This window comes from Alosa pseudoharengus, unplaced genomic scaffold, assembly GCF_046254945.1.
Source record: "Alosa pseudoharengus isolate Yale_2024_CS ecotype anadromous, Long Island Sound unplaced genomic scaffold, YU_APseudo_1.1 YU_APseudo_1.1_scf_15, whole genome shotgun sequence".
Taxonomy (NCBI): Eukaryota; Metazoa; Chordata; class Actinopteri; order Clupeiformes; family Clupeidae; genus Alosa; species Alosa pseudoharengus.
Window position 1 is genome coordinate 21,473,266 of NW_027468620.1, and position 16,064 is coordinate 21,489,329.

General features: G+C 49.3%; 1 protein-coding gene across 1 annotated transcript in view; it reads left to right on the forward strand.

The window, feature by feature from the left end:
* The window catches only part of usp54a (ubiquitin specific peptidase 54a), a 60,083-nt gene that overhangs the window by 20,953 nt on the left and 23,066 nt on the right, over positions 1 to 16,064 (forward strand). Inside the window, exons 3-9 of the mRNA XM_076285887.1 lie at positions 546 to 638; positions 4,653 to 4,787; positions 6,544 to 6,657; positions 6,940 to 7,022; positions 9,097 to 9,202; positions 11,271 to 11,417; positions 13,965 to 14,114. Of these exons, the coding sequence (XP_076142002.1) occupies positions 546 to 638; positions 4,653 to 4,787; positions 6,544 to 6,657; positions 6,940 to 7,022; positions 9,097 to 9,202; positions 11,271 to 11,417; positions 13,965 to 14,114 (828 nt within the window). The remainder of the gene's footprint in view (positions 1 to 545; positions 639 to 4,652; positions 4,788 to 6,543; positions 6,658 to 6,939; positions 7,023 to 9,096; positions 9,203 to 11,270; positions 11,418 to 13,964; positions 14,115 to 16,064) is intronic.

Genomic DNA, 16,064 nt, shown 5'->3' on the forward strand with positions numbered 1-16,064 from the left:
TGCGCGCCTGTGTGTGTGTGTGTGTGTGTGTGTGTTCTGCAGCTGTCTGTAGAAGTAGGTGCTGGAGGATGAGAGGCAGTGATGTGGAGTCCTTGGAGAACTGAGGAGGTGATGTTTTTTGTAGCTTGCTGTGTGTCTGATCGCCAGAGCGATGGAAACGTTCCTGCTGTCAGCCGCAATGGGCCCCCACCCCCACTCACCCTCACACACACGCTGGATTGCCCAAGGGCTGGACGCCCTCTCTAGCTCAGTTTTCATGATAGTTGTAGTAAATCAATCTGTTAATTACTTATTTGATATGTAACCACAGTAACATTTAATCCCATTTAAAGTGTCATGTTTATTTCTGAGTTGGTCCTGTGTTGATGTTTTTTTTTGTCAACGCTGTGCAGCCCCCCCACAAGGCTCACATTGTTTCCCTTTCTCTGTTCTCATTTTCTTCTCATTCTCTCTCCCTCCCTTCCTCTCTCGCTCCCTCTTTTTTTTTCTTCTCTCTCTCTCTCTCTCTCTCTCTCTCTCTATTCCCCTCTGTCCATCGTTTGCAGGTGCTCTGGCATTTGGACATCTTCCGTAGGAGCTTCCGTCAGCTGACCACACATAAGTGCATGGAGGACTCCTGCATCTTCTGTGCCCTCAAGGTAAATGCCTTTCAGATGAACACCAGAGGGGAGACCTCTGCTCTCTCTCACTGACTTTAGAGGGTCTTTTTAAGGCAGAAAAGCCCCTGGTCTTGTAGTGACTCAGAGGGAACCTGGGGCGAAGCCCAAAAGAGCGACACTAAAGGCGACATGCCTCAGGAAGTCACACTGGAGATGACTCAGAGCTGTGCAAAGCCTGTCTCCTGAGATGAAGATCCACAGCAGTGGTTCTGATCGGCACTCTTTACCAGGGATGGACGACATTTTGCTGTTCAGCTGAACAGAAGGGATCTGTGGTGATGGGTTGTGTGTGTGTGTGTGTGTGTGTGTGTGTGTGTGGAGTGCAGTCTGATAGCAGGGTGTGTATAAGTTTGGGTTGTTCCCCTATTGAGAAACCCGACTGTGACGGGTCAGGGTTTGAGTCAACTCCCTTCCTGTGCCCAGGGTGGGTGGGACTTGAGCCCAGTTAGCCAATTTCCACCGATATCATCTCTTAGTCATTGGCTGGACGACGGGCGCTTCCGGACCAAAATGTTCAAAGGACTACTTGGAACTACCCACTGAGGAGCTCTCCCAACAACTGTTCAAAAGTAGATGGTGCACAAAGTGGACAGTGAAGGTAAACAGTGGTTTGCAATTCATAGCAGCGTCATTGGATGTTGACTTGTCTGTGTTGGCAAAGGCTTTATCAACACACCCACCTTTTATGCAAGTGGGAGTGGAAACATGACTCGTGTATGGGTGCTCTGTAGTTCTTGTTTATATGGCGAACATTCTATGCAGGTTTGACTATTGCTAGGGCTGCATTGGCTTGTGTTAAAATAGTCACTGTACACTTTCTAAGAACTGTGATCGTCCTCATGTCCTGCAGTGTGGACACATAATAAAGGGGCTTTTCCTCCAAAAGATCTGAAAACTATGAAAAAGTTCCTCCTGTCTGAAAGCTCCTAAAAGAGCAGACCTCAGGCCATTCCACACCCATTTTGTCTGTCTGGCCGGTTCTCTCTCTCTTTCTCTCTTTCTTTCTTTTTCTTTCTTTCTTTTCTTTTCTTTCTGTCTCTCTGTCTTATCTTTCTCATGCCCCTGTAGTTTTATTTTCCTTCCCATCCTCTCCACTCTGGCTGTGCCTGTGTTTTCTCTCTCTCTCTCTCTCTCTCTCTCTCTCTCTCTCTCTGTCCGTGTTTTTATTGCATTCCATCCGATGTGCCCGAGCGCCAGCGGGCCTTTCCATCCGCCGCTCAATAACTCTGCAGGAGACGAGCGGAGCGGGTCTCTCCCTGCCCTCCCTCCCCTCCCCTCCCCACTGTCCCCCACCTCACCACCACCCAGCGGGGGACCGCCTGTCTGCTGGTGGACTGACCTGACAGAGAGGGTCGCCCAAACGACCCGTTTCTGGGTCTGCACGCTAGGATTGGCCACCACAATCTGCCTGTCTATTGGTGTGTTCATGCCTGTGTGTGTGTGTGTGTGTGTGTGTTTGCTCGCTTGCGTGGCTGTGGCTGTGTCTGTCCACGTGCTACAGCATGCTAGTGTGTGTGTTTGTCTGTCTACAGCACGCCAAGTCAGATTTGTTTGTGGATTGGTTTCCCTTTAGGTCTGTCTAGACTGGTGGTGTGCCTCTGTCTCTCAGGCGTCCAGTGGCTCGGCTCTGCTCTGCTCTGCTCTGCTCTGCCTGTGTGGGTGTCTGCTGACCGTTTTTGTTCTGTTTTTGTTCTGTTCTTTGCCACACACTAGCGCTCTGCTCTCACGATATGTGCATACATGTTTCTCGCTTGTTCATTCGCTAGAAAGGAATATTTGTGGACAAATTGTCTGCGTTTGTCCAGTTGCCCATGTATGTGGTAGTCTGAGCTGTTTAAGGAGGCAGTCACGCAGTATTAACCTTTTTGGTGTCTAGAGGTAGCCCCGTTTGTGTCTCTTTCCTCCAGCATTCCTTTAAATAGCCCGACTCCCATCGAGAGGAAAAAGGCCTTTTACTCAACCAGATTCTCGACAACTGTGTCCGATCCTCGGTCATGATTAATGTATTACATGCGAAAGAGATATCATTACGATTTCATGAAGGCGTCTTGTACGTCCAGTGCGGTACAGAGAAACCGAGCAGGTGGAAGATGACTTGTAAGTGTGCGTGCGCTCATGCAATATGCTCTGGTCTGTGTGCTGTACTGCTGACAAGGCCCAAAGCACTATCTGGCCAGCTGGCGTGAGCTAGAGAGGAGGAGGACGAGGAGGAAGAGGAGGGGGGGGGGGAGTACAAGAGGGAATATAATGTACAACAAAAGTATAACGGAGTGATTGAGAGGGAGAGTGAGACGAGGCTGTTTTGATTAGGCCTTGAGACTGTTCTAAACAACAGCGAGCCGTGTGAACATGCTGGCGTCTCGTTCAAATCTCAAGTGTTGCCCGCGGTGTTCTGGCAGCCTCAGCAGCCGCCGCCGAATTCGTCTCGAAAGCGTCCGGGTGCCACGCTTTTCCTCCAGCTGCCTCCTTGCTCTTTTCATCGCCTTTGTTACGCTCGTTATCATTGGAGATACTTCTGGTGAGAATTAGTTATGCAACTGTCTGACAAACAGTGATGCCACTTCTATTACCAAATCAACCCCCCCGCGTAGTAGTTTATGGAACTGAACTAGCCTGAACCCAGCTGGATTGATTTGAACTGCACTGAACCCATTTGAGTGGGACTGAGTGAATTGTACTCTATTCTGTTGTGTCTGAACCCAGTTGTACTCCATTGTGTTGTGTCCAGGCTTGGAATTTCACCATTTTAGGGGCAAGGCCACTTGGCCTTCAGTTGGGCATATTTGGTGGGGGGCACAAAGGCCACATGTCAGGGCACCAAGGCCAAAGTTAACTATACAGTAGTATTCTATAAAAATGATCAAAGTTGTATTCACTGCAGTAGACCTGCATCACTGTATGAAACATTACAAAAACATAAAACATGACATATTACATATAACTGTAAATCATCTGATCATCTAATATTTTCAGATATCTAGGCTATATTTAACATTTATTTTATATTTAGCCTGTTATGAAATCATGTATTGAACAATTTAAGCACAGCTCAGCTTTAAGAAACTCAAATAGCCTAGATGCATGCTTAGCATTTTGTGATCATTAAGGCTACTTTCACAAACTCTTATAGTCAGCTGTCCTCTGATTTACCGATATCAAGGCGACATTTGTAATATTTATTTTGTATTTGGCCCGTTATGACATAATGTGGAACAATTTAAACACAGTGTAAAACTTAAATCCCAAATTTGGAGACATCCATGTATGTTGAAATGTACTGCAAATTAAAAACGGGATTAGTCTGGAACGGCTAACTGTACAGGGGACTGCTTTACACCTGTCTGTTCGGTAAGGTCTGCTGTTTATTCTGATATATGGTTTGTCATATGTTACGAAGGGTTCGTGAAGTATTCCACCGAGATGAATGGTTAGGGAGATGGACGCAAAACCTTCAGTAGAATTTATGATTAAATTGAATGATATTATTTACTTTTCTCGCGAACCGTTCACCACAGCAAATAGCGGCTAACATCGTTTAAAAGCTGAGAAAAAGCTCTTTCATGTGATACTTGTGATGTCTGTGTGATGAGTAGGCTACTTCGCGAGTAGTTCAACTGAGAAGAATGGGTTAATTTGGACGCACTTTCTTTCTTGCGCTGTCACTTTCTCCACTGCGTAATTTGCGCTGTGACTGCTAAGATTATTTTGACAGGCCATAGGCTAAATATATATCGCCATTAGTAGGACGCAAATCAGAATATTTAAAGAAGGGGGCACCAAGGCCATCGTGGCCTGTAAACCTCTGATTTTCAAAGGGGCGTCACGGCCAACGCAAAGGGCTACGACGGCCATGGCCGTCGTGGCCGCCGTGAAATTCCTACCCTGGTTGTGTCTGAACCCAGTTGTACTCCATTGCGTTGTCTGAACCCAGTTGTACTCCATTGTGTCTGACCAGCTGCTGTGGTGTGTGTTGTGTGTTTGTTGTGCTTCCAGAGCATCTTTGCTCAGTTCCAGTTCAGCAGTGAGAAGGTGTTGCCGTCGGACGCCCTGCGCAGCGCTCTGGCCAAGACCTTCCAGGACGAGCAGCGCTTCCAGCTGGGCATCATGGACGACGCCGCAGAGTGCTTCGTAAGAGTTTCTCCATTCCTATTAAAACCCTTGACAGAAACACCTCCAGTCTCGCCTTCTCTCTCTCTCTCTCTCTCTCTCTCTCTCTCTCTCTCTCTCTCTCTCTCTCTCACTCTCTCTCACTCTGTCTGAAACTCTCTCTGTATCTCCTCTTTCCTTTTTTCAGTTTCCTTCTTTTTTTCTATTCTTTGCTGGCTGTTTCTCTCTCTCTCTCTCTCTCTCATTCTGCACTCACCTTCACTGTGGCCACTGCCAAACGCAAATCAAAGCTAACAGAATTTCCTTTAAGGGCAGAGCATCCCGGCCAAAATGGCCCTGTTGGGATTAGTCGATTAAGGCTGGCTCCTGTCTTGCCCTTCTTTGTTATGAGCGCTGGTGATGGTGAGAAACAGCCCTCGGGTGCGTGTTGGCTGGCGTTCCGCGGGCACCTTGGAAGCCTCCCGGCGGCAGAAGGCCGAGGGGAAACGTTTGATGCTGGGCAGCGAGCTGCCGCAGTCCCTGGCACCGGCACCTGTACCAGGGAGGACAAGAGTGCAGAGAGTTCAGCCAGTGCACGCGCTTGCATCACCGAATCGACACGAAGAAGTAAACAATAAGAACATGAAGCAGAACACCAGAATGCCTTAAGAGAGCTCTCTGTCCCAATACCCTGCACTCTGTCCGACTCTGTCCTGCGTTATCCTTTTCGGTCGTGCTGGCTCAGGTTGAGGGCTCGTTAAGACGAGTCGCTTCTTTTCTCCTGACGGGGTGGTTTTATAAGCAGGCACTCTCGGGCAACATGCCAGCCCACGCCATCGCTTCCCACCCCCCCCCCCACCCCAGCGGCCTGTGCCACAGCACGCTGAGATAATGCTGACCACTGCAAACCCCGCACAGAATACCCGTTGTACTGGATTTTAATGTATGCATTTTTGTTATTGTTGTTGTCGCATTATCATGCTAGGATCTCTCTCTCGCGCGCGCACACACACACACACACACACACACACACACACACACACACACACACACACACACACACACACACACACACACACACACACACACTCACACACACTCTCTCACTCTTTTCCCTCCTACTTTATTTCTTTCACATCTTTGAGCTTTCTCTTTATTTCTCTCTGTCTTTCTCTTTGCTCTTCGCTCCTCTTTTCCTCCTTTTTTTCCTCATCCTGTGTGTGTGTGTGTGTGTGTGTGTGTGTGTGTGTGTGTGTGTGTGTACGGTCCGCAGCCTCTGCAGAGTGCTCTGGCGTGCTGTGGGGGGGGACTCTGTGCTAGTCCTCCTGTCCACTTGACGAAGAGGGATGTTGCTCATAAGAGCGGCGTGAATCACGGGGCCCCCCGCTGGCCGCTGGTGCTCTGCGCTCTCTCAGGGCAAATCTGTCCTCCGTCAGCAGGTTCTGGCCCCGTGGCCGCCCCCCGGGTCAGGTGTCACCTCCATAAACTGCTGCATTGCTTATGCCCCCGCAAATTCATGATCAGATGTGGAGCCCTGCTGAGATTTAACACCACCACCTCGCTTAGGGGGAAAAAAAACGACTCGAGTCGCAGCCCCGGTTACTGGGCTTTTAAATATTTAAAGAGAACTCTCTAGGAACCCTCTCTTGCCCTGGGTGTCTTGAACTGTTCCGTGTAAATGTCCGGACTCCGGAGTGTTCTGTTATGTATGCATGGTGTGAGCCTGGCAGCTTAGGTGAATTGATGAGAAGCGGCTCTAACCCCCCCCCCCCCTCTCCCTAACCTTGCCGTGTCGCAGGAGAACATTCTGATGCGCATTCACTTTCACATCGCCAACGAGAGCAAGGAGGACATCTGCACAGCCAAGCACTGCATACCCCACCAGAAGTTCGCCATGACGCTTTTTGAACAGGTGAGTGTGCCGTGTGACGCCTACACACTTAAATGTTTGTTTTCTTAAAGGTCATGTTAGAATCATCAGAAAAAGCTAAAAGGGGTGAATTTGGATTATAGGATCATATTGGGATGGATTTCTTCATTTTATTTTTATTTTGCAATTGAGCAAATATTTTGGTTATTTCAGTCTTTATGCCCCCTGTCCCTGTGAATGAAATTGAAGCAAGTGAAAAATTAAAGCACACACACACACACAGACTTGAGCTAACCCCTTTTCCCTCTTGTGTGTTTTTGACAGTGTGTCTGCAGCAGCTGTGGTGCCTCCTCAGACCCCCTGTCCTTCATCCAGATGGTCCACTACATCTCCACCACCTCTCTCTGGTCAGTACCGCAAAGCTGGCCGGGTCACACACACACACACACACACACACACACACACACACACACACACACAAACTTATACAAACATGAACACATTAAAATCCTATCGCACCCTCTTACATGATTTAGGTTGGTCATGCAGCTGAGTGTGAGTGTGCTAGCAGTGTCAGAGGGCTTTCTGGTTCCTCCACATTTCACATCAGGGAATCCGTGAAGAAACAAAACCAGAGTCAATGATATCAACAATCTGAACCATTAGTATCTAGTCAATCAGTAAAGGTGCTGGTGAATGGGTTGGTTAGGCGCTGCATGCTGTTGCCATGGCCTGTGAGTGGAGTGGATGGGACCAGATCGGCACGAAGAGGCCGTGCTAGCCGGCCTGTGGCTGCCTGTGCAGGTGTGTGTTTGTGGGCCACATCTGTGCAGGCGTCCCCCCCCCTCCCCACGACCCCAGTCAGAGCGCCGCCTGCCAGGCAAGGGGGGAGCCACCGCCACGGGGGCCAGCGCTGATGCAAACGGGCGGAAATCGCCTCGTGAATATTCCACCGCTTGTTTCAACATGGCACTAATCAATTCAGCAAATCTGCCTTGAGGAATGGCCCACATATGGGGCGAAACGCCCACCTCCACACACACACACACACACACACACACACACAGACACACACACACACACACACAGAGACACACACACACACACACACAGAGACACACACACACACACACACACACACACACGGTTGATTTAGGGAACATGGCACTCTGCCAGGCAGGCCTGCTGCACAGCAAGAGGGCCGCTGTGGCCTGACACTTAGTGCTGGAAATGTGTCTGGTCCAGGAGTGACATGCTGCACTCAGGAGCCATTACTGGCCGCAAACAGTGGCGGCAGCAGCAGAGTAGCAGTGAGGCCATCAGATGTGCTGAGAGGGCTGAGGTTTAAAGCCTAATTAGGCTTTTCCTCCGCACTCTTGTGTCTAGCTGCATGACTCCCGAACACACACACACACACACATGCATGCACGCACACTTGGGGCACACACACACGGACACACACAAGCACACACATACATGCACGTACGCACGCTTAGGGCACACGCACACAGACACACACACTACGCTTTCAAGCGTCCCTTCGCTCACGTGCATGTGCACACAAAGGCTTAGTCGGAAAAACACAATGAAGTGAAGAGGCTCACTCTTTATTTATTTTTATATATATATATATATATATATCACATACACACAGTAGAACAAGCTCTTGGCTTTGGTGTCCCCTGAAGCCGGCTGTGCAGTGCAGAGGTGTTCAGACGACTGCTGTCACCCTGCTGGGGGTTTGACACTGACGCTGCACTGCAGAGATGCAGAGCAGCTACTCACTCCCAGCCAAGCCACCTCAAACAAGGACTGCTAGCATATGCTAAAACACACACACACACACACACACACACACACACACACACACACACACACACACACAATAACACATCCTGTTAAAGGTGCAGTCAATGATCGCACACGATTTCAAGCCCATACAATTTTTTGTCACATTCAGCAATCACCTCCTTCCAACTGCTAGCCCATTCTGTGAATACACTGTAAAAGCACAGACTCTGGAAAACTGGAAACAAACAAAGTAGGGGCCTGTCCCCCAAACAAAAATGAAACCCTCTGTGGAGTTTCTCTGGGAATAATTGCGGGAGGGGTGAACTACCTCTGGTGTGTTTCATTTGGTCCTTGATTAAAATATAATGTAGGTTGTTTTGGACAAAAGCGTCTATTAATACATTTAAATATAAACATAAACAAATTCCTGCGCAATTGCTGACTGCACCTTTAACAGTGGCTGTGATATGCAGCTTGTTGAGGAGTTGAGTACCTGATTGTTTTTTTCTCTCTCTCTCTCTCTCTCCCTCTCTCCCTCTCTCTCTCCCTCTCTCCCTCCCTCTCTCTCTCCCTCCCTCTCCCTCTCTCTCTCTCTCCCTCTCTCCCTCTCTCTCTCTCTCTCTCTCTCTCCCCCTCCCTCCCCCTCTCTCTCTCTCTCTCTCCTCTATCCCTCTCTCTGCCGGGCTGCAGTAACCAGGCGGTGCGGATGCTGGAGTGCCGAGAGAAGCCCACTCCAGACATGTTCGGGGAGCTGTTGCGCAACGCCAGCACCATGGGGGACCTGCGCAACTGCCCGGTCCGTACACACACAGGACCAGGACTCATTTGTCTTCCTCACACGCACGCACACACACACGCACACGCGCACGCACGCACACACACACATACACACACATGCACAAACATGCACACACACACGTGAGCTCTCTCTCACACACACACACACACATTTGTGAACTTTCAAACACACTTACTCATATACCCTCCCTGCCCATTTGCTCAAGAGGAGCTTTATCACAGTTTGAGGCCAGACTGAGGAGGAGGTTATGATTGTTAGTCATGAGAATAAAATAAAACTCTTAAAATGAATGTGTTGAAAACAACGCAACTAGTGTTGTTTTAACACATCTCTGTGTCCAGATAGGGACCACACAAGTTTGTGTTGTTTCCTTTTTTAATTTGTTACACAAAATGTGTACACAACTTGCGTTGTTTTTTTTAACACATCTCTGTGTTAGGGACAACACATTCATTTTAAGAGTGCAGTATGAATTCTGATGTGGACATCTCTGGAAATCTTTGATTTTTTCTATTTGTCTTCAAGCTGACTGTGTGTGTGTGTGTGTGTGTGTTCGTTTGTGTGTGTGTGTGTTTTGGGCTTTTGGGCATTGAGTAATAGCTAGGTCAAGATGGCAGTGCATGGGTTGAATGTTAATGTATCTTATGGCATGAAAGAACAAGGCTACTTTTCTCACACAGTCTACTACACACACACACACGCACGCATGCGCACACACACACACACACACACACACACACACACACACACACACACACACACACACACACACACACACACACACACACACACACACACACACACACACACACACACACACAGTCACACTCCCAGTCACACACCCATCATAAACAGTGCCTTGTTTTGTAACAAAGCGGCGGGTCCTTGGGGATGGCACAATGCCTCTACTATGGCCTCATTGTTCAGTGGCAGCATGATGGTCATAAACATCTTCTGCGCATCAATTGCTAATGGAACATCTGCCCGTCGCTCTCCCTGACCCTCAGTGCCCCACACCCATGTTAATAGATTTGCAGGATGTCTCTCTGACAGCACGTTGTGTAGATAAGACAATGAATTTAAAAGCCTTTTAAATGAGAATTAATAGACACAATGTTTTTGGGAGTGAGGGGTTGAAAAGTGCTTTGTTTTAACGAGAGCTGGCTTCTGTTTGGTGCATTTCAGTGTGTGTGTGTGTGTATGTGTGTGTGTGTGTGTGTGTGTGTGTTGGAGGGTGGGGTGGGTGAGTGTGTCAGAGAATTCCCAGAGCTTGTGCCCGCTGTGAGAAAATCTTCGCTATTTACAGCAAAATTTGGCCCCAGCTCAATCGCTGCCCTTTGGGGGAAGCAGGGGGGTGCAGTTGGCAGCCTGCAGTAGTGGCACAGCTCCTCCAAAACAAACAGACAAAAGGAGTAAGGGGGGGGGCGGGGGTCGTTTTCCTCCTGAGGAATGAGGTCAAGTTGGTAGATGTGTGGGGGTCACAAGTTACCCCCCTCTACACACACACACACACACACACACACACGCACACACACACACACAACCCTCTCAAATTTCATCCCAAGCCATTCCCAGTTTCTGCTCATCCACTGTAGTTTTCCCAAGGGAGAAACTTCTAGAAGGCTTTTCGCTAGATGTTTTGCCATTGGGCAGTGGTTGGGTGCTCCTCCAAACCCCAACCACAGAGCGAGAGACCGACGGAGACAGAGAGTCCAGGGAGTCAGCGAGTGAGTGTAAGCCAGGCTCCCTCGGCTCCACTAACCAAAGGCCTAGAAGTTTCTAGAAGGCCACAGCTGCCTGAGCCCTCACTTAGTGGTTTCTCATTCCTCTGAGAGGGAGGTTACTCTTCCTCTGGGTTGATAGCAGCATTCGCCACACAGACGCTTCATGGAGGGAGGATCGAGCGAAAGCGAAACTGTCATCCCCTTTTAACACTCAACACATGAATGGAGGTCTCATGTTGCCCTCTCAATGATGGGTTATTGATAGTTTGTGTGTGTGTGTGTGTGTGTGTGTGTGTGTGTGTGTGTGTGTGTGTGTGTGTGTGTGTGTGTGTGGTCTCCAGGGTAACTGTGGGGAGAAGCTGCGCATCCGGCGCGTCCTGATGAACTCCCCTGAGATCATCACCATCGGCTTGGTGTGGGACTCGGACCACTCTGACCTGGCGGAAGACGTCATCCACAGCCTCGGCACCATCCTACGACTGGGGGATGTGAGTAGTCCTCACCACCTCACAACACACACACACACACGTGCGCACACACACACAGTGATATTTTCCTAGGTAAATACATGCAACATGCAAATCCTCTGACATATATAAATACACAATCACATGCTTACTGTCATCACACAGAGTAAATAGAGTAGAGCAAACAGGGAGGGAGAGAGGGATGGAGGGAGGGAGAGAGGGATGGATGGAGGGAGAGAGAGAGGATGTGGCGGCCCAGTGATGTGCACGGTGACATTGCTCATAGGTATGCGTGGGGCCTGATGCAGTAAGAGATTGGAATTGGAGAGCACAGTGGGGCTCTGACTCAGCCCTTACCAAACCCAAGCAGGCGGCTGGCCCCGCGTCTGTAGATGGAATGCATCACACACACACACACACACACCCCACTGAGTCTCATTACACACCAGAAATAAGAACACCAATCCACAGACCCACTCAACCTTCCAGAAAAGTAATCATGAGTACACGAGGTGATGGCAGCACTCCCCCACCCCCACCCCCACCCCCACTCTCACCTGCCCCCACATCCCATCCCATCCCAACACAGCACACAGCAGCAGCTCCACACACCCCCACCCCCACTCTCACCTGCCCCCACATCCCATCCCATCCCAACACAGCACACAGCAGCAGCTCCACACACCCCCACTCTCACCTGCCCCCACATCCCATCCCATCCCAACACAGCACACAGCAGCAGCTCCACACACCCCCACCCCCACTCTCACCTGCCCCCACATCCCATCCCATCCCAACACAGCACACAGCCGCAGCTCCACACACACCCACCCCCACTCTCACCTGCCCCCACATCCCATCCCATCCCAACACAGCACACAGCAGCAGCTCCACACACACCCACCCCCACCCCCACTCTCACCTGCCCCCACATCCCATCCCATCCCAACACAGCACACAGCAGCAGCTCCACACACACCCACTCTCACTCTCACCTGCCCCCACATCCCATCCCAACACAGCACACAGAAGCAGCTCCACATACCCCCACCCCCACCCCCACTCTCACCTGCCCCCACAGTGTTTCCTCTAGGATTTTTTTAAGCAGTGGGGGCAGGCCTGTCCGAACCCCCCCACCCCCCCACGTCCCACGGAACTGACAACTGACACTTCGCTGCAACACAAACAATTATATGTATTCACCTCTATTCACACACAATGAGGCATTATTTTCAGTTGTGATTGAGCTGTATATTTGGAGAATCTACAACAGGTCTGCACAATGAATTTTGAAAGGCAACTGCGACTATTGTACGTCTGCCCCATTTCTGAGCAAACACTGCCCCACATCCCATCCCATCCCAACACAGCACACAGCAGCAGCTCCACACACCCATGGGATCCCCGCAGCCTCCTGTCATGGAATCTATTTGGGTGCCCTGATGTAGTCTGTACTTCATCTCTTCTCTCTCTCTCTCTCTCTCTCTCTCTCTCTTCTCTCTCTCTCTCCCTCCCTCTCTCTCTCTCTCTCTCTCTCTCTCTCTCTCTCTCTCCCTCTCCCTCTCCCTCTCCCTCTCCCTCTCCCTCTCCCTCTCCCTCTCTCTCTCTCTCTCTCTCTCTCTCTCTCTCTCTCTCTCTCTCTCTCTCTCTGTCTCTCTCTCTCTGTCCCTGTCCGCCCCCCCATTCCCTTAGTCCCCTCTCTCCCCTGATAGCATAAGCTAATAGTTAGAGTGCACACTCATGGCCCGCTCCACTGATTATTTATGCCACCTCACAGCACTGGATTCCAACGCACCACGTGTGTCAGGCCATGACGTAGGACTCGCTCTCTCTCACCCATACCTCCTCTCCTTTACATCCCCCTCTCTTCCTCCCCTCCTTCTATCTCTCCCTCACTCCTGTCACATACTGAGAATTAGAGATAAACATGTATTGTTGTTTTTCATTTTCTGCTCATTGTGTAAGGTATGTTTATCTCAGGGCATGCCAATCAAATCAGATCCATCTTTATTTATATAGTGTTTATTTTTACTGTTGGAATACATTGTGCTTACTCGTGACTAACACAAAAACACAAAGACATATCAGAGAAAAGCAAGACCAGATTAGATGCCAAGGAAGAGGACATATCAGAGAAAAGCAAGACCAGATTAGAGATGCCAAGGAAGAGATTTTTTTTTCTATCTTCCTTTTTCGGTTTCATTTTTTACTTAGAATGATAATAGTAAGATATATTTTATGCATTGGAAATGTGGTACTTAGTCATAAGCCAGTAAAAGCAGCCAGTACAAATTGAAATGCTTAATGGTACTGTCATTTTCTACCATTGTGAAATGGTGGTGATGGTCAGATGGTTTTTAAAGTGCAGCATGGAGCATGATATTAATGTGTGTAGACTTTGGTTTTGAGGAATTGTTATGTTTTATTGCATTGTGTGAAAGTGAGGCAGTGGTTTATAAAAGAGCCTTAAACTCTCTCTCTCTCTCTCTCTCTCTCTCTCTCTCTCTCTTTCTTTCTCTCTCTCTCTCACACACACACACACACACCTCACCTCGCCCCCCTCCCCAGCTCTTCTACCGGGTGACGGAGGAGAAGGCCAAGCAGGCGGAGCTCTACCTGGTGGGCATGGTGTGTTACTACGGCAAACACTACTCCACCTTCTTCTTCCAGACCAAGATCCGCAAGTGGATGTACTTCGACGACGCCCACGTCAAGGAGGTATGGTGGCGACTTTCCTGTTTCCTGTTTTCACCCGCGGAGTGCATCCTGCAACGCCTGGCCCGTTACTTAGGCCTTAACGGAGAGGAGAGCTTGTTGGGGTGATTTAGCACACCGTTACGGAAATGGATTGGCTCCATTTAAAACCTTTTAAGCCTAATTCCTCGCTGTTATATCATAGTCAAACTCTGATGGACGTCCATACACACACACTCACACATGTACACACACACACACGTACACACACACGTACACATATGCACACACAGGCTGGCAGTGTGAAGATCTTGAGTGTTTCTCTCTTGCTCTGTCAGCAGGGCGCCAGTTCGAAGTCATTAGAGGGAAATACTGAAATACTTGGTATGATCTAATGGCACCCTGCAGGCTCTCCTTCTTGCTGTGTGTGTATGTGTGTGCACATATAGCATGCATACAGAGTGTGTGTGAGCAGAAGTGAGGACTCATTTGTGTGTGTGTGTTGTCCTGTCGTTTTTCATCTGTGCATATTTTTGTTCGTGCCCGCGTGCTGGTTTGCATAATTCAGCAGCTTGTTGACTCATTTGTCAGAGGGGGCCATGCTAATTGCATTAAGTTTATTAAGTTCATGAGGGAATCTTTACTCTGGCCATAATGGCATCCTTGTAAACTGCACCATCATCACCATCACCCCCCTCGTCATTATTTTATGTTGCATCATTGCTGTTGTCATGGTGATGCCACAGCAGCTGCAGCCATCACCACATGTGACCTCATTTAGAACCAAGAGGAGGAAGCTCACACTCGACATGCTCAGTCACCAATGCCCATCTGAAGTGCTTTCCACTTGTGATGTTTTTTTTTTTGTTATTGTTGGAACTTGGAATCATGAAACAATTAAGATAAACTAAAATAAAGAGTAACCGTTTTCATGAGTATAAGAGGGATTCATTTATACCACCATGGATGATTGCCACATCCATGCTTTTAGATGAATCAGAAACTTGGTTTTAAGTGACTTTGAGCTTCTGTGCGTGCGTTTGCACGTGCGTGCGTTTGCGTGTGTGCGTTTGCACGTGCATGTGTTTGTGCGTGTGTGTGTGCCCGTGGGCGCATGCTTGTGCGTGTGTGTTCAGGCTCCAGTCTGGTCTGGGCCGTTGTGCAGGTCTGCTGTGCTGCTACAGCTGTATTTGGGTCAGTGCTGCTCTCCTCTGCTGAGGGCACAAGGAGGAGTTCAGCCACAGAGGAGTTGAAGCCAGCTACTCACTCGTTCACCCTCTCCCTCGCTCTCTTTTACACCCTCCATTTGTCCACACCTCTCCCTTTGTTCTCCCCCTCTCTCCCTCTGTGTATCCTTCTCTTTCCCCTCTGTCTGACACACACACACACACACACACACACACACACACATTTTATTTGTCACCTGACTTTATGTTACTGTTCTCTTTTCTTGGCCTCTCCGACCCTGCCTTGCTTCCCCTTCTCTCTCTCTTTGTCTCTCTCTCTCTCTCCCTCTCCCTTCCTCCCTCTCTTCCTCTCTTTCCTTCTCCCCTGCTCCCTGTGCTCTGCTGCTAACTGGCAAGGCTTTGTGTGCCGGTGCTATATGCTGGGTGCTGGATCCAGGACAGTTGCACACAAAGCAGCTTTTTTTGGGAGTGAGCTCGGCCCAGCGGCCCGCAGTAAGCCCAGCACGTGAGCGGCCGAGAGGGCTGGACAAAAGTGGACAGAAAACAAGGATATCCCTCCATTGTCTACGCCTCAGCTGGGCCAGGAGGAATCAGCCAATCATAGGCCACAGCCAGGGGAAAAGACACACACACACCCGTATGAGCACACACACACACACACACACTCGTATGCACACACACACACACACACACACACACACACACAGAGACACACAGATACACATTCACACACACGTGAGCAAACGTTCACACCCACACATAGGGACTTTATGCGCATAAGCGCATG